Source organism: Nomia melanderi, chromosome 4 (genome assembly GCF_051020985.1).
Source record: "Nomia melanderi isolate GNS246 chromosome 4, iyNomMela1, whole genome shotgun sequence".
In the NCBI taxonomy this organism is placed as follows: domain Eukaryota; kingdom Metazoa; phylum Arthropoda; class Insecta; order Hymenoptera; family Halictidae; genus Nomia; species Nomia melanderi.
Window position 1 is genome coordinate 895,881 of NC_135002.1, and position 24,175 is coordinate 920,055.

The 24,175-nt window shown below is 44.5% G+C and overlaps 3 protein-coding genes and 1 long non-coding RNA gene across 7 annotated transcripts; 2 read left to right on the top strand and 2 right to left on the bottom strand.

Annotated features, from left to right (window-relative positions):
• Positions 1 to 2,911: 2,911 nt before the first annotated feature.
• Positions 2,912 to 8,498, top strand: LOC143174497 (uncharacterized). The gene is made up of 2 exons (XR_012998521.1): positions 2,912 to 3,169; positions 8,183 to 8,498. It is a non-coding gene; the product is annotated as an uncharacterized LOC143174497 (long non-coding RNA).
• Positions 6,297 to 20,295, bottom strand: kat80 (katanin p80). 2 transcript variants are annotated; one of them, XM_031993527.2, is made up of 15 exons: positions 19,898 to 20,295; positions 19,485 to 19,615; positions 19,050 to 19,394; positions 18,788 to 18,978; positions 18,554 to 18,704; positions 18,314 to 18,477; positions 18,125 to 18,246; positions 17,894 to 17,947; positions 17,220 to 17,760; positions 16,834 to 17,137; positions 16,563 to 16,742; positions 16,402 to 16,478; positions 16,249 to 16,323; positions 11,836 to 11,955; positions 6,297 to 11,380 (listed from the first exon to the last, which is right to left on the bottom strand). In XM_031993527.2, exons 1-15 carry the CDS (start codon positions 19,929 to 19,931, stop codon positions 11,248 to 11,250), a joined length of 2,622 nt encoding a protein of 873 aa, XP_031849387.1. In that variant the 5' UTR covers positions 19,932 to 20,295; the 3' UTR covers positions 6,297 to 11,247. The 2 variants fall into 2 exon arrangements, with proteins under 2 accessions (XP_031849387.1, XP_031849388.1); XM_031993528.2 differs by lacking the exon at positions 17,894 to 17,947.
• Positions 20,296 to 20,312: 17 nt separating this feature from the next.
• Positions 20,313 to 21,736, top strand: LOC116434790 (UPF0598 protein CG30010). Of its 2 annotated transcripts, none has more exons than XM_031993533.2 (4): positions 20,313 to 20,829; positions 20,927 to 20,975; positions 21,043 to 21,263; positions 21,323 to 21,736. In XM_031993533.2, exons 1-4 carry the CDS (start codon positions 20,767 to 20,769, stop codon positions 21,560 to 21,562), a joined length of 573 nt encoding a protein of 190 aa, XP_031849393.1. In that variant the 5' UTR covers positions 20,313 to 20,766; the 3' UTR covers positions 21,563 to 21,736. The 2 variants fall into 2 exon arrangements, with proteins under 2 accessions (XP_031849393.1, XP_031849392.1); XM_031993532.2 differs by having other exon boundaries at positions 20,318 to 20,834.
• LOC116434788 (angio-associated migratory cell protein) lies at positions 21,553 to 24,024 on the bottom strand. Of its 2 annotated transcripts, XM_031993530.2 has the most exons (9): positions 23,810 to 24,024; positions 23,507 to 23,711; positions 23,189 to 23,396; positions 22,865 to 23,121; positions 22,653 to 22,797; positions 22,387 to 22,586; positions 22,111 to 22,308; positions 21,850 to 22,031; positions 21,553 to 21,769 (listed from the first exon to the last, which is right to left on the bottom strand). In XM_031993530.2, exons 3-9 carry the CDS (start codon positions 23,382 to 23,384, stop codon positions 21,697 to 21,699), a joined length of 1,251 nt encoding a protein of 416 aa, XP_031849390.1. In that variant the 5' UTR covers positions 23,385 to 23,396; positions 23,507 to 23,711; positions 23,810 to 24,024; the 3' UTR covers positions 21,553 to 21,696. The 2 variants fall into 2 exon arrangements, with proteins under 2 accessions (XP_031849390.1, XP_031849389.1); XM_031993529.1 differs by lacking the exon at positions 23,810 to 24,024 and having other exon boundaries at positions 23,538 to 23,700.
• Positions 24,025 to 24,175: the final 151 nt, after the last annotated feature.

The window sequence follows — 24,175 nt, forward strand, 5'->3', positions numbered from 1 at the left end:
GTTAGTCACAGATTCATCGAGAATTCAACTGACATTTGAACCTACTGCCTTGCACGTTAACCCTCGAACAGCGATAAGTGCACGAAATCAGCAGTCTAACCATTCCTCTAACTCTTTGTCTTACCAAATCATCTAACTTAATTCCTGAAACCGTCCACGCGACAGTAGCGACGCGATATACGCGTGTCAAGGAAAGCATCGAGGAAATTTCGACAGAGACAGCCTCGAGAGGACATTTCCGTAGCTGGTTTCAGGGATAATTGATTTCAGAGGTTCACCGAGGAACATCGAGACCGTCCACGTGACACACGCGCGGCAGTTTTCCGGACTGGTTTCGCGTAACAGTTACACCGGTCGCGTTATTAGAAGTCGTCCGGCTTTGAAATAATGTCCCGTGACACCGCGAACTCGCTCGAACGAGCACGACCGGCCAGCATCCGCGCGACGCGGACCGTTACGGTCCCCGTCGGGGCTGCAAAACGCATTGTCGGCCGATGCGCGCGGCGCGGCGCGACGCGGCGGTTCGCCGGTCGCGAAGACCTTGCGTGCGCCTATCGTGGATCGGGTTACCGGTATCGATATCGAATTATACGCCGTCTTGAATCGATACCGGTGGAAAAAAAACTGGTCCGACTTCTCCTTAAGATGGTGGACTCGCCGGCCGAGGGAGGGGCCGCGGGGGGAAAGGTTGTTCTGGAAAAGAAACTGGAAAGACGGACGACGGGGATAGCTTCGCGGAGACAAAGAGATTTTTTTACTGGGGATGGGACGTGGAAGGAATTGTCGGGCGGTGTGTAATGTACGATCGAATGATTAACCCTTTGCGCTCGAAAGCTTTTGCCTGGAAATGTTCAATACTTTCCAACGAGATATAGTCGACATCGTTTGAAACTAATTCAACGATAATTCACAGATATATTAAGCAACGAAGCTACTTTATCTGAACATTTCACATGGCAATAGAAAGTTTTGTTTAAAATACTAAATATTCACCTCTCGAGTGCAAAGGGTTAACCCTCTGCTGAATGTTCTTTGTAGTATGCAGAATGTTCAGTGAATTAGGACCATCAAAAACCGTTGTTTTATAAACGACTATGCTTATCGCAGCGATCCAGCCGAAGGAACTTCGCAATAAAGTCGAAAGCGTTCACGTGCACGCCGCGGAGCACGTGCTGTCTCGCGCGACGCGGCCGCCAGCTGCAAATATCGTGTCGAGGCGGCTAGAAACGGAATGCACGCGTGCACACGCCGGGAGAACAACGCCGGGATCCATCTGGCGTCGTGCGTGACCTCCTTGAATTATCCGAAACTCACGTGAACGGGTCTTAGACCACCGGCCGTCTCCTCCACCGCGATTTTCCCGGTTTTCGCCCCCGGCCCACGAATTACTCTGCTACCAGACGTCTGACTGACGTTCCGTGGAATCCTCCGGAGACGATCAATGGGCCTGCTCTTTGTTATTTAAATCCGTGGACAGCCAGACCGACGGAGGACCGACGAAAATATTCCTCTTTGCTTTCTTTAACGGCCCCGACGAACAAAGATTCGAACGGAATTCGAATTTATGGTCGAATTGGGGGCGGTGTGTGGTCATTCTTCTCCTTGCGATCGCTTTTGACAGTGGTTAGTGGAATTATCTTATGTTCAGACATTGCGAGGGAGGATCGGAATTTTAAACGAGGCGTTTCGTAGAAATGAGTCTCTTCGTGACTTGAATATTGATAGTGAATGTAGATAGACACAGTGTGTTATTGATAGTGGCAGTAATTAACACTTTGAATATCATGAATTCGAGTGATACTACGTTTCATAGAAACTTGGACATTAATTGTCTTAGTATCGAGCAAACCGAATTTTCTTGGACACATGAGATAGAAGGAAGATAGTGGAGCAATTATTAAGAATCTCAACTTCTCAGTTTCCGGTTAACCGTTCGAGTGCCAAGCAGGGCGAACCGGTGTACTGCCTAAAAGTGCAGTCTATTGGCTCGTAGTTTATTTATTCCCTTATTTATTCGTCTTCCTTCTAATTCCTTATATTGCCTGCTTGGAAATGGAAAGATAGAACGATCGCACTACTTAGAATTTCTTTATCTAAAAGTAGAAAACTTCAGTTTCTGAGCTGGAACAAAAGTTCAAAAGTTAATAAAATTCGAGTCCATGGGAGTTATGAGAATTCACGCGGCAGTCGAACTGGTAAACACGAAAGCTTCCAAAAACACTCGAAATCGACCGCAAACAAACAGCCTCATCCCCGAATGTCCTAACAATTTCTCATAGCGATTCCCGGTGAACCTAAAAAGCAGTTGACAAACATGAAAAGCAGCCCCCATCGTAGATCAAAACTAGCAACCCCCGAAGAGGCGTTCGAACTCTTTTTCCCCCGATCTGGTCCTCCTCTAGGTTTCAGTTTCTTTTCGACTCGACAAAGGGCCGGACAATGGAGCCGGGGGTTGCGAGAGATGCTATCGATTAACTATGCGAGAGAGCACCGCCCTTCCTCCCTCTCGGCGACCTTTGTCCCCTTTCCGCTCCGGATTTCGCGCACACCCTGTAGATCCCGCGCGGAAGGGGACTCTCGAGGCGCTCACCCCCTTCGAGGGGTAGCACGCAGCACGGCCGACGGCCAATCGTAGCGCGTGCACGCCCAGTGACGTCACGCTCACCCCTCCGAGGCGTAATTAGCCAATCCTGTGGCAGGGTGGTCGCGATCCAACCCCCGTTCGTCGATTGCATTCACGAGCCAATGATTCCGTTAGTGCCCCAACGGTGGAATGTGTGAATTAATATGTGTATGTGTGTGTGTGAAACGCTCGCTGGCGTTTGCGTTCGACTGCGGAATCGCGAGAGCGAGAATGACAGGACGGTACGTCGGTTGGTCCTTTTTTCGATCGGACGTTTGGAATCCTGCATTCAACCCCTACCCTTGATCCTCGCATTCTTCGCGAATGACAGTATTTGGATTTTTGTTGTAGCAGGAAGATCTTGGTTGTTTGGATTTCAGTGGATAAGTAGATGGACACTCTGGTTTCCTTTTCTATGGTTGATTCTCACACGGATAATTGGACATTTGTTAACAAATGTAACGGTAGTTTAAAGTGAGAAGTTCCAAGTTTAGTAAGTTCCATTTTGGAAATGTGAGTCGACATTTGGAGATCTAAAGTCGCGAGGTTAGGAGAACCTGTAAATTTTGAATAAAACTGAATATCTGAATATCTACTTCCACTACTCAATCACATTAATTACTCAAGACCACTCTTAAAGCTCCCAAAATCATCCGCTTCAAGGATAAGAAACATAACGCCCCATTCCCAGTGCTGAACACAAACGAAGTCCTCCAGATTTCGCCAGGAAGCTGTCCTGGGAACCATTAGCCATCAATCTACAGCGTCGCCACCCTCTATCAAACCAAGAATTACACATCCACCGACAAAAGGATCTCCAGAAGCGAGAGTGGTACCGGAGGAGGCAAAAAAGACGAAGAATAAGGAGCTTCCTAGCCTAGAGCAAGATCTGTAGCAGATAGCGATCGCGTAGGGGTGTAAGGTGGAACGAGAAACCATCGAAAAAAGAAGAAGAAGAAGACGAAGAGGGTGGAGAAGGAGGGAGAATAAAAATAAGATGGAAATAAGAAGAGAACGGTCTCGAAGATCGTCGTGAATGAGGAACGCCGCGGATATCGTTGCATCGCCGTTTTAGACGCGTGGGTGAGTGCGTGCACGCCGAGTATCGCTTTCTACGGTTAGGGATAATCCGCTTACGCGGTACCCGACGCTGTCGTCGTCTCCGTTCGGCATTGTTGCCGGCGTTTTGTGAGAAAACAGCATTTTCGACGCTCGAGGTGGCGACAAGAACAGGGCTTAACTTATCTCCGTCACAACAAGAGGCCGGCTTCCCTTTCACGTGGGAGGATTCCTCGTTGCGACCCGGCCTCTGCACCTGATGCGACGCGACGACACTTTTCTATGGGCGCACCTGAGAATGAAATCTCGTTCCGTTTATCCTGTTGATCGGATATCGATAGATGTTCCACGGTGGGAAACGCTCGGATCTGTCTTCGATCTTCTCGAGAATTTCCTGCTTATAGTGATTGTTTCTGAATGGATAGGAGAGTTTGTAGTTTCGTTATAACGTTGGTTGTTAGAATCGACAGTTTGTAATAGTAACGATAATAGATGAGATTAGATAATGCGAAGTAATAACGTAATGGAGAACGAGAATAACATAATTAACGTAATGCGGAATTGAACTGACAGTTCAGTAGTGCTATGATGCAGAATAGTTTTACTATAATGAATAAATATTAGTGTCCAATTATCCCGAAAGCAGACACAAAATAGACACAAAAATTCATCGTCAGTCTTTGAAACATTGCACTGATTCATCCAATGAAACTTTAAACAGCTAAGAGTTGCAATCACCACGAGTAGTTTCTGTAATATTTTCCTTTTCAAATTTCCCATAAATGCATCCGTAGTCTATTCATTAGCATTGCGAGAAACAATAATCCAAAGAACGGTCGTCTTTCGCCGACGAACGTCAGGCGCGATCTTCCCTGATCGATGAAGGGTTGCCACCCTTCGCACGGTCGCGCGCATAATCCTATGAATACATAATCCGGATGCAAACAGCCGCCACGCGTGTCCCGTTTTAGAACGGCCGTGATATTTCACGGATTACGAATATTTGCGCTGCGTTTCACGGTATCTCGATCTCTTCGCGCGATGATCCTTCGACCGGCGTTTTTTTCCCTGCGACGACGAAAGGGGCAAAAATGGCGGATGTTGATGGATGAGTTCGCAGCCGATTTAATCGGCGGGGGTAAAAAAGTTTCCATAGTCAACGATAACAGGATGTTGTCCTTTGTCCTTTGCGTTTCGTTTAGGTAGAAATGTTGTCCTCCGAAGGAAATCGCTTGGACATTCAGAAGATAAAGTTAAATGTGAATGGACAGGGAGGGGTTGAATGAACGACGATAATGTGGTTTTGAATAATATTATTGTTTCATTAACAGTGAAAATTCGATCGACCTTAATAGTTCTCGAATGAATCGGAGGAAACGGCGCATGGAAACGGGATTAATCGATGAGTATCTTTTTAAGGCAGTCGGCCACGAACAAGCTCGACACGTCGCGAATCGAACGAGTCCTCGTCTCTTAAATTAGAAACACAGAAAAGTATTATATCGACCGACAGGCGATCCGTACGCGGATCGAGAACACGGTTTTCGGATACATTCATTCGATCAGCGGACGTTCAAATCGTAGTGAACGCTATTGCGAGTCCAACGTCGAACAGATTACTGAACGATTAATTAATTAACGTATAAATATTAATTGAATCATCAGCGGTCCGGATACATTCTCATCCCAGAAACTCATAAAATCTACAAAACACTGAACGGACTGTGGATGTTTATGCAAAACTTCGCAGAAACTCGGAGCACATTGAAACTGACCAGCAATGGGAATAAAACGTGTAAGAGGATGAAAGAAATTGTGACTGTAAGTACTTTATTTTCCTTTCAACCAAACTGAAACCGTCAAACAGAGAGATGCGGTGTAGAAAACGATTCCGGAATAATCGTACGATGCATAAACGTTCGCAGTCTAGGCTCGTAATTTTAATTCTCTATCGGCTAATCGCTAGGGATGGGAAACTCATAATCAACAAAACACTGTTCCTCGCGAGCAACATTCGAACATTACGAAAGAAAATGCGTATAACAAAATGAACCGAAACTCCGGAATACGGTCGCCCCATCCCTGTTAATCGCTACTATCACTTATCCAAGGGGACACCCGTTACATCTAGAAGAACGCGCCGCGAACGAATCAAAGAAGACGTTGAACGTTCGACATTGAACGTTGCGGGGTAATTACGGTACGATTAATATAGAAAATATCGTTACTGTTATTTACATAACGTACAAAACTATAACGTTCTGGACGATTAGACGGAGCGACAGCGGCTCCTGCGTCGTCAGAGTCTCTAATTAGTCGATAAGATTCTGTTCGTAAGCGAGTCTACAGGCGAAACCAAAGAACTCGACGAAAAGCAAGGGAAGAAACGAAAATAGAACAGAATCGGTGAGAGCTCGTTTGATTGTTATCGAAGCTACTGCGCCCCTTGCCTCACGATCGTTTCATCTATCGTTTCGCATCGCGACCGAAACGAAAACATACACACTATGCATTTCGATCGTCCAACAAACTTGTAAACATTGACTCGAATCGAAGAGGGTTGAAATTCAGTCCAAAGGTGAAACGTGTAAAGCATCAACATCAATATAAATAATCGTTTTCGAACAATATAGTATTTATTATCGAGAAACAATGTTTAAATAATATTAATAATAAACCCCTTGCCTCATGATACTTCTCAGCGGTCGCCAGAGGTCTTGGTTAGTCGTTCGCGAAAGGTCAATGGGAATTTATCTTCGAAGTGTATATACGTTTAATTTTAGGTTATGTATCGTTAATATCAAAATAGTCTTTCGTTTCGATGTATGTACAACTTAAAGCGAATGATAGTCGCATTTATCGAATCGAGCTCGACATTTTCTATCGCGGATCTGTTTGTTCGCGAGCTCTCTCTCGTTTCAAGGCAAGGGTTTCGATGAAGTACGGAAGTCGGGCCGCCATTTTGTTCGGTGATTACAAGGCAAGGGGTCGAACACTCTGGCGATCTCTTCTCTCGACGAAAGGAGGAAGAAGCGACTGTAAACGAATACAACTGGCACGATCGAGCGGTAAAACGAAAGGAAAGGAAAAAGACAAACGATACGGCGCGCCGGCCCGACGAGTAGAAATGCACCGGCGCCGATTGCAGTCGTCGCGTTTCCCGAATTAATCGCTAATCTCGCTCGTACAGGCTACAAATTATCGGTCGAGCGTTCTCGTGTGTACGACGCGTGTGCTCGCTTTACAATTAATTGAGCGTTAGGCAGCTCGTACAATTATTTCGTTCGACGGGAGTGCGAAGGCTTAAACGACGAAGGCGTATGTACATAGACGCGTTCCGATTAGTTCTTGCAAAAGGATCACACGCTCGAGCCATCAGTCGGGATCCCCTTTCTTCCCGCGGTTTCTCGAAAGGTATAAATACATGCTTCTAAATCAACCGATCCGCTAGTGTGCATTGTAAAGTGCAAATCAATCGGACGATAAACGCGGAAAAATCCGGCGACTCGACTGATTGGTAGCTCCAGCGTTAGGAACACCTTAGCTGCAACAGATTCGAGGAAACTCGGCTCGAATCGGAATTCACTTGAAGGAAAATCAATTTTCTGGATATTCTTCTGCGAAACGTGAAATGATTCTCGTGTCTTTCGAATTGATTTTGAGATCCGACGGTAAATCGTATTTTAAATGAAAACAGTGTGACGTTGAGTGTTAGGCGATTTTCTATCAGCTACACTTACAATTTAGTTGATTACTGTTTAAGATAGTATGCGGAAGAGGAAACGATACTTCGAATTTCGAACGAAGACGTTAGGCAAAGATGGTCGAGGCCGATTAATCGTTTACGAGGATTTACACTTCAACGCGAGGAAATGGCTCGGTAAATGCTTCGTAGAAAATGGCGGACGAAAGGATATGTCTCGTTAACGAATCGCAAATCGCTCGTAAAGTATTAAACCTTTCGAACACCTAACTCAATTAGCTTTTAACGCGAAATTATCGGCTTCTCCGTAAGAGGAGAGGCGCGACGCACTCGAGACGGAATATAAATTCATAGAAAAATAGATCACGAGGTGTCTTCTGCAGATCGAATGACTCGCTCTGTATCGTCCCCGAAAGGAAAGCAACGAAACGTTAAAGTTGTACATCGGAAAGGAAAATCTGTTGATTCCTCATCGGAGAATAATGCAAAAGCAACGGGGCGAGAAACCAGAAGGAAAAAACACGACACGACAAAGGATCGTCCGCAGCTAAAGTGTTAACGGCGCAAACCGGAAGTGGATGGCCGAGGGGGACACGCACACTCACTCTCCTTACAAAAATACGTTGGACGGAACCGACGACGAGTCTCTCCTCGTGCTCGCATACACACGCAAACACACACACGCAAACAGTTTTTTCTATCTCTTATTTCGTTTCTTTTTTCTTTCTTTTTCTTCTTTTTTTTTGTTATCGTTTTATATCGTTTGAATAAAACAGCGTTAAAATTGTGTTACGCAGATCGGGTCTTTGAGCGCTCCGGTTCGTTCCCTTCGCCATCTTTGTTCCAACGACAATTCCGGATCGAAAAAGCGATCGCACGACTGAGAAGGCTTCGAAACTTGCGGCTCTCCGTCGATCCTGAAAAATTCCGAATTTCCGTTCCGCTTTAGCCTCTCGTTTCGAAGAACGAACCCGACGACCTTCGGTTCCGACGGGAATCGGATGTGAACGCGGTCCACGTGGGAGTTCTTGGAGCCACAGTAAAATATCCGTGAGTTCAGGTGTAAAGGTAATTTACTTGATCACATGGTATAAAAACAGCTTGTTAATAAAATAGGGCGGGTGGGGTACATTTGTTTTTTCTCTTTACAAAGCGATTTCACGCGCGCCCTACGGCTCCTGCGAGTTCCTCTTCAACGGACAAGCGAAACGCGCGGGATCGTTTGGCTTCCGGTCGGCCGTCGTTCGATTTCATCGACTGAAACACTAATCGGACGCTCGAACGCGATCTTCTCGACGATCACTGACGTTTTCTTTGATTTTTTTCCCGGCGAGATCGCGGTCCTTTTCGGACGCGTCCGCCGCTTCGATTCGCGAAACATCGCTGGAAACTGATTCTGTTTCGTTTCAACGGACGAAACGAATCGGAAAAAGCTCCGCTTTCCGTGTCTTTCATCGAACACGCTTCTCCAGGTTATGGATTCGTTCGTCGCTTGTTGTACGAAGAAAGGGAACGATCGATCTTGAAATTGGCTCGCGACGAAGGGAACGTAGGCGACGCAGGCCGAGATTCATTCGAACGGAATCTTAGAGTAAAGAAACGTTATCTTCGTATAGTATAAATAACTATGACAACTTCGCATACTTGGGGAGTTTCAGGAATGTTAGAAATTTCGAGAACTTTATTTCAATAGAACGTTCGGATGCGTAAAAGTGATGTATTTCGCGAGGAAAAGTCATTTTCGCGTAAAATCGATCATTTGAACTGTCTTAAAAACTTCTTATCACAGGATGAAATAGGTGTTTAGTTGAGAATCAATGAAAATCCGTTTGAAAGTTAGATATTAAAAAAAATACTTCGATTACCCTTTTCACTCGCGTTGCAGAAGAATAAAAAGAATTGATATTCTGAACCTCAGCCTGCGTTCGCCTCGCACGAATTTGCCGCATTTATCGGTCCGCGGCGAAACTTTGGATCGTTCTTCGATTTTCCACGGTTCCCAGCACGCGTCAAACTCTCCCGCGACATTTTCGCTCGGTCGAGCAGATTGCAGGAGAGAAAAATTGGGCCAGCGTTGCGCGAGCGATCGAGAAACAGCCACGGGAACGGGGGCGATTCCGAAGGGGACCGGTGGAATCGATTCGTGCCGCACTCGAACCGGGAAAATCCGCGGCGATCGACGGGCCGCCGTCTCCTCCGGAACCGATCGAGCCGTTTTCCGCGTGGAAACCGTTGCGACCGACGAAGAAGCGATTCGGAATCGAAAAGAAGGAGACCGTTGACATCGTGCCGCACCCGGAACACTTGAATCCGACGTCGAAAAGCGGTTCAGTAAAATTTGAAGCTCGAATAAATGTGGTCTGACGCGTTTTCCCTTTTATAAAAAATAAATCTCGAAAATTGGTCGAACAGCCGACGGGGTGGATGGTCGAAAAGTTGAATGTTTCTCTCGAAAATATGTTCGTCTCCCGTTACTCTCGAATCGGTTTCCCTATCTCATCGATCTTAACGCTGGAACTACCGACCGTTCTCCTATAGAAACGCCGACGGTGCAATTCAGATTTTAATTGATTTCCAATTCCGTTTTGTGTATCGTTACATCATCCGTGTTGTCTTTCCGGTAGTCGTAAAAGAAACGAGGAATGGGTCGTTTCGAGCCACCCGGTAGTTCCAGCGTTAAATATATATATACATATATCACACGTGTTGCAGGTGTACCAAAGAAAACCTTCGCCTATCCGCGATCTCGGGAGTTCCCCGACGCACCTTACGATTACAGAGTACCTCCTCTCTCGCTATCTCTCCGTCATCTCGTTCTCTCACGTTTTATTAACGAACGGACGCAAATGGCTCTTGCAAAAATACAATTTTCTTATCACTGCAACCTCATCATGTTTCTCTCACTCTCACTCTCTCTCTCTCTCTCTTGCTCGCTCTCAGTTATTCTTAAAAAAAAAAAAAAGAAACGCGTTAACTCTACCTACTCGCTTCGTTGAACGTCGTCTTTAATATCGTCGTCGCTCGATTAGGGGTTGGTCCGGGACCACACAAATAGATCCCGTGCGCTCGCCGGAAGTGCTCCTCCGCGAGGCTGGCAAGAAGGCCGTCGAAACACCGGTAAAACATACCCCGGGGGGGAAAAAAAGTAATCGTGGACGCTCGCGAAAAATCCCGTCGATCACACCCTCCTGCGGGGGGTCAAAGAATCGACCCCCTTGTCTCGCGACCCGTGCACATTCTCGTCGGTAGTCGGTATATATAATATAGCGCAATATATTATATAATAATATACAATACTCCTTATCACTCTAGGATCCTAACAAACAAACAAAAGAGAAGACAAAAGGAAAGTAAGAAGAGCGGCTCGGACTGGTCTGATCGAGGGAGCTTTTCGCGTCCGCGGGCAACCCTTCGGCGAAGGGGGCTGCACGCAGCCCTTTATGAAAGGGCGAATCGACAATTGTCCGGCGAACAACAACGTCCGCCCACTAGCAAGTCCATCGTTGCATTCTTATCGCGGTTTCTGTTTCTCTTTTCCCGTTACAAAAATCGTTTTCCGCCTCTGTGTTTCCGTTCGCGTCTCTCGTTCTCTCCGCTGTTTTCTTCGTCATCGCGGGTGTTCAACGTTGCTCTTCCTCCACGCGGGCCGACGACTCGACACGAGGAACCGACGGGAGCCGAACGGCGACGAAGGGAACGGAGATTCTCGGTCCGATCCGTCGCGCCATCGCCGCGCGCGTATCAGCTCGAACGAGCGGGCCGGTTGTTCCGGGGTTCCCCGGCGTTTGCACGGGCCTGTCCCGGTCCTCTGTCAGGTAACGACGAGTCTGGCGGCGGGGTGCGCGGTGCTCTTCAGCCGTGGTCACTCGATGCTCCTCATTAATACTGCCAGCTCGCGGAAGGTCGCGCTCAGCTTGCCCGGCGCAGACTGCTTCTTCAATAGGATGCCTCTGATCGTTTGGAGCTTCTCGTAGCAGGAGAGGCACTTGTGGTATCTGATTCAACGAAATTCAGGAAGTTTCTTTTAATAGGCGATCCTGATTGCTTGCGATTCTAACTTTAGCTTCGCTTCCTGGTGTTCGGTTAGGTTCAGTGGATCTTAGAGAAATGTGATTCGCTTCGCGACGATTTAACAGTGGAACTACCGTTCCAGTCAAGATGGCCGGTTTCGATTCTCTTTGTTTCGTAATTATTGTCTTAAAAGCATTCGATATTTATATAATGAATGAAGAAACTGAAAATAATCTATTGTTATAATCTGTATGTAAGCGTGTAAAATGCTCGGTGGTTTAGTGCTAGAGAAAATATTTTCTAAGAATTCAATATTTCTTCCGAAATTTTTGTCATCGATGTCATAGGCTTTGGAAGCGTCAGACTGCTGACTTCGCGTTTCTCGTTCAGAGTGATTACAATCTACATTAGTACATCGTAAGTAATGAAACTATCTTACCGTTCCTCCCGCGACACGTCCACGCCGATCGTATGGAGAGGCGCCTCCACGTTCGACTTGATCACTGAAGCGAAATTCCGCAGGATCAGCCTCAACGCCGTAGAACCAACATTTATGTACCTAAAACAATGAGAAAGAACAACCAAAACTTTACTAATCTATCTTTCCAAACCCCAAATCCCTCGACCAGCGAAGTCAGCTCATCAACATTCACAAAAAAGCTTCCTAATCGATCGAAGAATAATTCTGTACGTCGATATAAAATGAAAAGTGTATAAAATAAATAGAAAATAAGATGAAACGAAGGATTCAGCTACAAAAGGGCCAGATTTCGAACACAGAAAGGAGAAACATGAGAAAAAACCAGACTGAGCGCACAGCCGCGTCGCTTCCACGACGCCCACCGGTGCGCGTCACGCCTGGTTTGTTCCAAAACGTGTTATTAGCCCATAACGGCGCCAATAAATAACGAAAGGCACGAAAGGCTTAGCGGCCAAATTCGACACGCTCGCTTTGGGACGGCGATAAAGGGTTCGCGCGCGCTCCCGTTCGAATCAGCGGGACGAATCGCGTGGACCGCCTCATAAATGTTCCGCGTAACGCGAGCCATTCGCTTCGAGACTCCTGAATCACCTATACATGGCCACTGACATCCTCTGAGAACGTTTAACCAACGTTCCGCAACATTTTCGAACATATTCGCGTCGTTTGTATCCTTTCATCCGACAAATTCGTCCAAAAGCGTGAGATTTCTCGAAAGAACGGCGGCCATATTGGAAATTCGGGGCGGCGACGACCGCATTACTGATTTCTACGGAAATTCCCGGTTTTAGGTACTAATTCGCGCTAAAGAATGTTGAATATAGTTCTGCCTTCAATATCAGAATTTTGTTTTGTTTATTACAATGTATATATGACGTTGAACTTGACTGGAGTTTTTATTTTACCGAACTTCGCTGTGCAACCGCGTCTGAGCAGTAATCAAATCCCTTTGATGACTATCAGTCGCCACTTGATTCGATATTTGATAGTATTAAACTTCGTATAATGCGATACGTGAGATATTGGAATAACATAGCTTCGCTCCTTAATCTACGCGTTTATTCTCGTTAGTTACTTGCAAAGAATGTCGGCTGTCATCGGAAAATGTCGAGTATTTCCAGTGAAAAACTTTCAAGTGCAAAGAGTTGACTTCCAATATTAATATTATCGTTCTTCTTGATAAAGGAAAATTGCGAAATCAGGGATAACGGGATGAAAAGATCGATAAATCGGGAAGTGAACACGGAACGACCCCTCGAAAGCGGCACGCGCCTCGATGGAATATTCATCGACGCCTTTTTTTTCTCACGGGGCCGTCACCTTCGGAACCAGGACGAAAACCCGTGACGAACGAGCCGTGAAAACGGCGAGTACCTTCTATGCAAACTGCACTGCATTACGCCATCCGAGATGTGTATATTTAGCCGGCAATTTGCTGGCCGGATTCACCCTTTACGCGGCTGTCGAACCGTGACACGGAACCACCGCGATCGACCGACATTTTTTCTGTGTCAGGCATCGAGTTCATACGTCTCTTCTGTCTAGCCGGTAAATTAGATACTCTAATCCGACAAATTGACTCCGATTCGATACTAGAACCATCGAATAGATCGAAACGAACAACTCACAGCCACAGGTTCTTTTAATACAGCAAAATTATGAAATTCAATGTTTAGTATCATCGTTCGAAGTTGCAATTCAGTCTTTATGCTCTAAGATTTCGGGGTCAAGCGAGGACTTACTGAAAGAATTATTAGACATTACGAGCATGAATAATAGCAGAACGGTAATCAGAGGACAGCGATCGAGGATGATCGTTCGGCATGGAGGAACGCGTTCATTTGATTGCGGCCTAATCGTTGAGGGGGACAGCCGGAGGAAAGGGGATCGCGCAAACGGCTGTACTCGACTGTTACGATTGACAGTGGCCGGCAGCTGCCGAGCGACCGACGATTAGTACGAATTCACTTTTATGGTATCGGTTGCGGTGCACGCACGAGCATGGAGCTGTGTTCCTGAACGGTCGTGAGCAACGACCGTGAACTTGGATGACCGTGAAAGCCATCTTGCACCTATCACGAACGAATCGCGATTTTTATACGCGAAACAGGACAAAATAGAAGTTCCAAATTTTCCTTTGTTTATCGAACTGACGAAAGACAAATTCTATTTCACTTCGAATACCGATAGTTCGTATGAATGTGAATGCAAAGGAAAATTTGCAGTTCATGGGGATCCAGGTGATAAATGGAGGGTGAGAGCTGAAGTTTTGGAAGACATGGAGAATATTATAAACGTTGAACAGTATAGGGAACTAGGGGAAAGTAGTTAAATAGTTAAGTGATTCCTTATTATTCGATTGCTTTTAAGAGCTGCCAAAGTCCCAAATTCTTCTTTCATTATTGAAGAGGTAACAGAGGCTACTCTAAGAAACGGGTATGGAAATTCACTCAGTAACACTCAAACTGAATGAAGAATAAATTGATGTCTCGGTACATGCATATTTTCCATGAAAAAATGTGGAAAAGGCAATTTAAGTGATCGATAGTTCCAGTGGCTAAGACACCAGGAGCCACGTTGATCGAGCACTAAGCTCTACGCAAATTGAATCGCTGTCATCGGGCGTCAATCAAGGTGTGCGCTCTAATAATAGCAATGACAGGCGAAGAAGAAGAAGAGGAAGAAGAGGAGAAAAAGGAAAAGTGAGTAGACGATCGTCGCAATAAGCGGACGCGTAACGAACGGGACGGCAATTTTCCGGACTGGTGGTTTTAGATCATCGACGGGGAGACGGGATATTATTAGATCGCGTGGTGATCTGGCCTGTCATTAAATCAACGCGAGGAAGTTGTCGTTTGCCGACGTAATAGGCGAGCATTGATAAATCGTGGGAGATTGAATTAAATTTTGTTGTGTACGTCTGCACGCGCCGCGCGCGACTGGCTAGGCAAGAGGATCACGAGATTACCTTTGGCGTAACGTTGCAATAGGAATCGCGACGATTCAGCGTCTGAGCTGAATTCATAATCCACGTGTTTCTAATTAGACGAGCGAAACAGGAAGAGACGGATAACCGGCAGGCACGTGAAAGGAAACGCTCGTTTCTCGCCGCGACAGCGCAATGGCGACAGCTTGTAACTGTGCGCCGGCTAATTAACCGGTTCCGAGCATCGCTTGCACCCATCGTGTCATTATTCTCCTTCTTCTTCCCTGGAATCGCTTTGTTGACATTCACTTGGAATTCCAAGGAAGAAGATTAGTTGTACCTCTTGTTCGATTAGTTTTATCCTGATCAAGAAACAAATCAATCAGTCGTGAATACATTTTTACATAGAAAGGTTGGGTGATTATATGAAGTTATATGATAATTTCTGTGTAATGGTAATATTGATATGTTAATAGCAATAATATTAACGTAACAACGACAATAATAATAAAAAGTTACGATAAAGAAAATTTGTGAAAAGAAAGCTACCTTAGTTCAGTAAAAAATAGAAGAAGTTGCAACATTAATCTTTTGAAATATAAATTTCGTAGAAGCGGTCAGAGACAATCTGAATGTTAATTAAACCTCGCATAGTTCGAATTCCCGAGAATTGAAAAAAAACCAAAGACTGAAGGCAAGGACTGAAAGGAAAGCGATCCTAAACCCGACTATCTGGGTCAAGCGTGTTCTTCCTACGCGATCGTTAATATTCATGATCGGTCGACATTCGAGAACAAAAAGAGGAAAAAAAAAGGGAGAATGACAGAACGGATTTGTCTGTCCGTGAAGAGTGTCAGCATATGCATCGATGCACGCGTTGCCCTTCGAGTTTTCAACCGTGGGGACAATAAGGCTCGCGAGAACGAGGTCTTTCGAGGATCGAAATTTGCATCTGGCACTGTCCTCCATTGTCTCGGCTAATTTTCGCGAACCCTCCTCCCTTTCGCCTCGTGTTTCCCCCGTTCGGCGAATTAGCCATTCCCATAGACGCGACGGTGAAGTACGCGACCCCACTCGAAACCCAGCCTGTTTGCCGAGCGGCTCGCGTGCACGAGCCATACGAGAACTTACCCCTGCCGCACGGTGGAAGGGGTGTCTCGGTTTTCTTTAATTCACCGACCGTGTAGTGTTTCACCGTTGAAAGTGGAGTAACGTTAGACGATGACACGCACGAACGGGCGGCCGCGCGCGTGCACTCGATTTCCACGGTGTTTCGACATTGTCGGCGTAAAACAAGCGAGCGCGAGCGTCAGATAATTTCTCATGGATAAACCGTTATCCGTTAAAGGGTACAGACGGCTGGAAAATGTGGGTGAAAGTGAACAATCGGGGTTAAGAACGCAGTGATAGGTCTGTTGAAACAGTGCGAACGACTCTGTACTTACATTTCGTATTTACTTTGCAGGAGATCCCCGATCGGGCCGAGCAGAGAGTTACACAGATCCAGGTTCCACATTGTTCTGGAAGCGAAACGGACTGTGAACGTAGGTATACACAGGGGATTACGGATCAATTGGCGATGGAGTTCTGTTACTTACGGTTTTAGAGTCAATATTCCCAATAGGTCCACGATCACTGAAAGATCGTTCATCGCCACAGCGGACTCCACTGCAGCCTGAAATTGTAAAACGTCTTCTCAATTCTACTTTTCCCACTGTCAACGATAAACGACGTTTTATTCGCAGAAAGTGCAACGTACCTTAAGATCTTTGTGTTGCATCAGGGAATAGATGATTTGCAAAGATCGATGACGATTCGTCAGTACAGTCATCATCGCCTCATGGCCTCGCATCATGCTGTTGAGCACTTCAGCCTCGGACATTTCGTTGAGGACACCGATCTGAGGGTAGCCAAACGCTGTTGAACCCGCGAAGTGGTTCTGTGGGAAATCACAAGAGCGAGGCGAGTCAGTTTCACGCGGTACACTTTGACAGCGTGATCGAATATACACGGACACAGTGAACACTCACAGGTAGAAAGGTTTCGACGTCCAGACCGTAAGGTTTATCGGCACTTATAGGGACGATTTCCTCTTTCTCTGTAGCTTCTACGCTTGGCCTCACCTGAGATGTCCGCACGTCTATCTTAGGGTTTGGGGGCACTTGAGCTTTGTTCGATTTTTTTGTCGCGAACGTGGTGGTGGTAGTGGAAGCGTTGCGTGCAGACAGCGACGATGAGGTAGTAAAGTTTCTATTTAGCGAGGTGGACCTGGACTGCGCCGAGTTCGGCCTGTTTAACGCTGGATCAGAGGGGCTATGCCTTATACTATTAATTCTGCAAGAATACGACAATTTCATTAACGCGATGCAAACGACGAGAAGTACATTTTATTTGGGAACGAATGGAAGATACTCACTGTACCGGATAATCGCTTTCGTAACCCTGTTCTCCATCCCTACAACTACTCTGCCTCTTTAGATAATGCTTAGGAGAATCCGGGCTAGGTGCTCTATTCTTCAGTTTCCCATCGTCCATTACTGGAAGAACGGCAGCCATTGGCGCCACCCGCGGTGTCAAAGTTGAATTCGACCGTTGAGGGCCCAAGGGTTGTGGAAGCGTCCCTAAATCACTGCCAGTGCCGATCTTCTTGCCAGGCAGAGGCGTAATGTTTTGTCTAAGGGGCGGTATGGACGCCAAGTTCTTCGACGTCCTGCTAAGGCCATTGTTCGTTTGCAAAGTCTTTGCCTGGCTCGTCGATGTCAACGCGTTTCTCTGAACGGGTGGCGACGACTTGATCGGCTGAACACGCACGGGTACAGGCTTGGTCAATGATAACGTTGGCGCGGGCGGGGGTGGAGATGACGGCGACGAAATGGGCGGAACTTCCTCTGGTTCTGCTGTGCTTAGATTTGACATTGAGGTAGAAAGATTTTGTAGTATCTGTGGCTGCGTGGGATCTGGAAAAGGTAATATACATAGCATAATGTGCGACGTGTACGTATGGGGTAAATGTGTGCGAAGGTTTATCGGTCGGCGTTCATGCGTTATCGATAGCAGAAGAGGAAAGACGGGGATTCACATGGAACTCACCTATGTCTTGAGGCTCCTGGAAAGCCTCAGGTTCTGGAGGTGGAGTGCGAGACACTGAAACATACCGTGCATAGCATGCTCATTCACAAACTGTACGACACAACATCCAGATGCATTTATATTCTCAGGCTTGTGGTTGTAAGTGGATAGTTAATAGTCGGGGTAGAATAGAGTTTCAGTTAAGTTAGAGCACATGATCGAACCTTGCCATGGAAAAATGTTGACACTTACGCGACCTGTTCGGTTGAAAGATGTCATGGTAAGCTGTAACGTTCGGTATGTCGGCATACGTTGCTTCATCTTCTGGATCTGTTCCGGACTTGTCTGCCTCTTCTATAGTCCTCACGTCTAGCCTGTGGGTAAGACACCAGGATTACAGGCAAGAATAGAAACGATCTTGAAAGGTTTCATTTCACTTACGTATGTTTCTTTAATCCGGGAGGCCTTTCCCTGGAGAAGCTTTTCCTTAACGAGTTCCCGTGACTGAACGGTGAATCGGACGTTGACACCCCTCCTAACGGAGCAACTTTTTTTAAATCGCACACGTATAAAACGACATTGGCAGTATGAAAACTTGCACCGATCTGAAACATTCGTAAATGGATTTACGCTAATGATCTGTCCTGTGTGTATATCAATTTCTCTGTAGTATTAGCTTACCAACTGGTTCTGGGCCACAGCTATATCCTGCACTTTCGCCCAACCAGTCGGAACCGAATCTAACGTTCGACCCGGTTCCCAACCATATACTTTTAACACATCATGGCAACCAGCGAAAAGACATTCCCCGCCCTGACTGAAATAGAGGCACCTGGCAAACAAGCAAGGTGGTTCAGTAAAATATCTAAGGTCTTCAACAATGTAAGTGCAATAATAAAATATATGAGTACATACCGAATTGTTGTGGAGTGACTTTGATCCGTAGATGATACAAGTTGAAATGATTCCAAGTCCCAGAAATGAACTGTTCTATCTGCACTGCCACTGGCTAGTAAGAACTCATGAGGATGAAACTCCACTGTTGTTGCCGGTCCTCTGTGTTCTGAGAATTCTCTAAGCTGCCTACCAGCTCTTAAATCCCATAACTAAACGATGAACGAGTTATTATATAGTAACATCAAATTGTATTCTACTTAAGTGATCTTTATGTCTGTACCTTAACCATTCCTTCTTCCCCAGCACTAGCAATCCACTGGCCATCAGGACTGAATTTGAGACTATTCACCATCCTATTGTGCCCTTTATATGTAAAGATACAACCTTTCCTCCTAATATCCCACAACTTGATCGCAGTGTCTAAGCTTCCAGATGCCAATAACTCTCCATAAGGATGAAAGTCCATGCAACGTATGCCTGCTTTATGTCCTGTTAACGTGCGGGCCAATTTGGCGTGCTCCAAATCCCAAATTTTCAGTGCTCCCGTCTGCGAGCCAGCGCATACTAAGTCTTCCGTTTGCCCAAATTTTACACATTCTATCGGAGTGGTGTGACCACTCAGGCTCTAAAACCAATGCGAACGGTCAATGAACCAAATGCTCAGGAAAAATGAGCATTGTATCAGAGCTGGTGTTAAGTAACTAGATAAAAATACCATTATACAATTCTGTTTCCCAACAGCCCATAGATTCACTTTCTTGTCATCGCCACCAGTGACCAAAACACGTCCAGACTTGTGACCCAATGCCAGACAATTGACATTGGACGTGTGGGCAACAAAATCCTCTGCACAGAAGAAACATCATTGACTCAAACGACCCGGACAAGGTGTCAGGTGCCAGTGACATCACAAACGCAGCGCGCTTTACAGTCCGGCGAAGGTTATGACCATAATAGGAAGATGCAGCGAACAATCAATCGCCGAGGCACCGTCGAACGCATTGTAAACATGAATTGTTTACCCTTAACGGGGTTCAAAGCCGCCGGAATGGAATTCCGTCGGACGCGTACCGTCCGCCGACGAATCGAGCAATGTGCACGCGATACGACCAGGGAAAACACACTTACGGAGTTTCCATGACCTCTTCGTGGACGAAGCCATGTTCCGGGGCCGAATGATCGCGTTGCTCACGACTTATTTGGCAAAGACAACAATTCGAGATTTCAGCTTGCAGACGCAGAATTTTTCCTTGCTCGAGCTCGTAGTCAACATTTTGTACGTTTCTCTGTTTTGATCTCGGCACGGTGGCGATCGTTCAACGGGGCGACAGCATCTCGCCACGGCGCGGTCCTCTGAGGCGATCCTTTCCTTGAAATCTCTGGCCGTTTTCAGAAACCGTTCGTTCCACCTCTTCGTCGTATCTCATTTCTTGAATCTGCCTGTCCGTGGGCAGCGCGAACTAACGTGACGTTGAGAAATATCGAAGTTTCTGTTTCTATCGAGATCGCGTTCCGATCGATCGCGCCAGATGTCACCAGCTCCCCGGTCAATTGAACCTGACCCGTGCGCGTTCAATTAAATATGGCCGACGATTCAATTAAGGAGGCGGGCGATCGAGCATTATCGGGAAGCTTATCAGGCTTGGTTCAGATTATGCTGTTTGAGAACATTGCGTTAAAATGCGACATGTAGATACACGTTATGTCGTGCATGACATAATCGATGCTTCAAAGCACATATACCGAATAAGGTTATGTCTTTTCCTGAACGAACTGTAGCCCGATTTCAACTGACGTAATGCGCCTGAGTTGACTGTTCTGTTGACATGTTTTCGTGACATGTGTTTCTCGTATGGTAAAATTATCTCGCGCGTAATTTATCTGTTGAAAAACGATCTGCGTGATTAGTGTGACGGGTACGATGTTTTCATATTCATGGCCGCGATTGTTAAAAATTAATTATCTTTCTAAGGCGCCTAAAAGGCACATAGTGAAATATGTACAGGGACAGTCTCCGGAACCTAGAGTTCGAGAATATTTTTATTACATTGATCACCAAGGCATGGTACAATTCATTCTTTAATTAGCTCCAATAATGTTTATGATTATAAGACTACTGAACTATTAAAAATGAGATGATTTTTGTATGTCCTGTAGTTGTTCCTGGATGATGCTCGTATGAAAAATTTTACTTCGTGCTTTAAAGGTTGGCAGATACTTTGAAAAATATATGTCAATATGTATATACTCATATTTATCAAATATTATTTTAGACAAAAAGTTCTTGGCATTTTTTTTCAAGCGTTTGAGGAAAAATGAGACAGGAAGGTATATGGAGGATTTTCCATATATTTCTCTGTGTGGCCCAGAAAGAAATTTTATCAGATGCGATGATTTGCCAATAGTATTTACTAAAATTGTACAGAAACAGAACAGCGAGACAGGAGAAGATGAAGATTGGTTTGGTTATGCTCATGCAGAAGAGTTACTTATGGTATTTAAATCTCAAAATATAGTTTGAGTAAATAAGTTTTGATAATGAACTCATTGTAGGTGCCATTCGAACCAGAAAAGTTGTACATGAATATTCAAACAGGAAGAGTGTATCATCCTGCACCAGAGAAAGCAGGGGGAGTTGGTCTAGTTAGATCAAAAATAGCAATTGAATTTAGTTCATTATTCAATTTTGAAAAAGGTGAAGAACATTGTCCAACTCACTTTTTGTGGAAAAGTAAAAGATATTCTCTTGATTCTGGGTGGTGTAAGGATAAAGTACTACAGACTCTAAGCTAAAAATAAATAAATTTTATTTTTAATAAAAAATGAAAACAAAGTACAATATATATATATGAACAACTTTCATAAAATGTACATAGATCTTAGATAATAACAAAGATTTTATATTTTTCCCTATATAATAGATTACGTTATGATAAAGATGAAATATCAAAAATTCTGGCTGTGGAATCATCGGATGTTGTTAGTGCCTTTTCTCCATTTCTGAAAAGCATTCAATGTTATGTGTCCTGTTTTATTTATACTCTATTATGAAGAAGTAATTTCATATTGCTATAACTTACTCAGATATATGTAAATCAAGAATGTCAGCAGTATGGCCAGAGAATGATTGTAGGCATTGGCCAGTTCTTGCATCGAAACACCTCAAAATACCATCTAATCCTGCAGAAAACAGGATAGACGTATTTCCCTTCCATAGCAATTTAGATATACCGCTCTCTTGCTCGATTTTTTGTCTGAGTACCTAAATAGTTCCAGTACCAGTAGAAATCAGTACTACATAACACCACATAAGGTTCCATGTAAAGTAAAAGTGGTAATACCTGTTTTGAGATATCCCAGATAAAGATTTCTCCATTAACTGTACCAGTTGCAGCAACTGGGAATGCAGGATCCTTACAGAATGCTGCAGTTTCTACCCAGTTGCTATCACTATTTGCTTCACTATTCTCAGCATCTTGGTCGATATTCATAAGATTACTTCTGTCACCAACATTCAATTTTTGCAAAATCGAAATTATCTGAAGATTGTAAATCATATTACTTAGATTCTTAAAATATAGAGAGTTGCTATCTATCACTATCTATCTTTTTATTACCTTGCCGTTACTTGAAGTACTGATTATAGTTTTTCCATCAGTAGCAGCTGAAAGGACTAAATTATTATCAGTATGACAATCAAGAGTAGTTATAGTAGACGAATGACCCAAGGAGGAAGAAATCGAAGACAAGATAGAACTTGTTTTCAAATCTATTGTCCTAATCGTTCCATCTTCATAACCAACTGCAATACGCTTGCCTAAAAAATTATACACCATTTAAATACCATTCCATCAATTAGGAAAGCACATAAAGTAACTAATACCATCTGGAAATATTGCACCATTCTCTGCTCGGCAACCATACCCCTGAAATACTTTGCAATCTCCAGTAGGTATCTTCCACATGTATACTTCTCCGTCAACAGATCCTGCCAATAATACATTTGCAGCAATATGCCACTTCATCCACTGCAATGAAGAAGACAATTTTTCAGTCATTTATAATTTAAAGATCAATTACAGAGATTAAACTGACTGTTGCATCCCCCATGTTGTAAGACCAGATTTTGGCTTTGTCAGCTACTGTCCAAACTTGAATCAAACCACTCATGTCACCGGTAGCTAGGTAAGTCTCATCAAAATTAAACTCTGCAAAGATAATGCTATCTTTATGTCCAGTGCAGTCAAGAATTATATCCCCATACGTAGTGTCCCAAATGTAGGCTTTATCTTCTTCCCCTCCAGTGGCAGCCAGTTTTCCATTTTTACTCAAAAAACCACAGAATACGGATCCTGAAATTTTTAATACGATTATGCTTGTTCACATTACTTTTATTATATTAGGCAGAACTTTCTTGACCTCGCTTATGCCCGGTGAATAGACAAGATGCATCTCCCCGCTCTGGGGGCTCTTGTTCCATCACATCCTCATCTCCAATTTCTTCTGTTTCAAACGCTTCTATCACTTCATCAACATCACCCACATAGATCATATCTTCTTCCTCGATTTGGCCATTCATGTTTGGAGAGGATGGAGGTGTGTCTATTTCGGTCATTTACTTTAATATCTAATAAAGCGAGCAACAGGTCACGTTTTGTGGGAGTTACAAGTATGTTTAAGCAAAATACAAGTACAATAAAATAATAATCCAAGATATTCATTTGTCGCTGTACTCACGCTAAATATGCAAACGCTGTTAAGCTCTCACCTTTCTCAACAATTTCAGATTCAAACCGGTAGTTCTCGTTCGAAAAAAGTGAAAATTCAAACACCCGTCAACAACGCTTAGCTCACTCGATCATCAGCTGATTTATAATTTTTTATCTTACGTTGCATGCCCTGAGAAGGTTTGGTCATTTACCGCTCGCGACATCTATACCTTCTAGACACAAACGATTACATCCAGTTACCATCCGCGGTAAATCAGCATTTTTCAAAAAATATACTACATTTCCAAAAACTCAGCTAATTATTACTCACACGCTTACAACTTGTACCAGCTGCATTCACCTGCTTACTAATTTGTGCCAAGGGTAGTATTCACACGACTGAAAATGTATACATTCAGCCTCACTTAACAAGGAAACAACTATTGGCAAAGTATCAGAAACATTCCATTTCCTTTTGAATATCAAGATTCCATTGTTTAACATAAATTAAAGACAAGTTTCTTTAATGACAATGATACAAATTTAATTTATACACGAGGAATGCCATTATCATACCATTCCTTCGAGACATCAACATAATTCCCCGAATTTCCCAGCGGCGCATCGGAAAAGCAATTGTTGCATAATTATCGACCAATGACTCGCGTCACTAACGAAATTGAGTAATAGTCGTGTT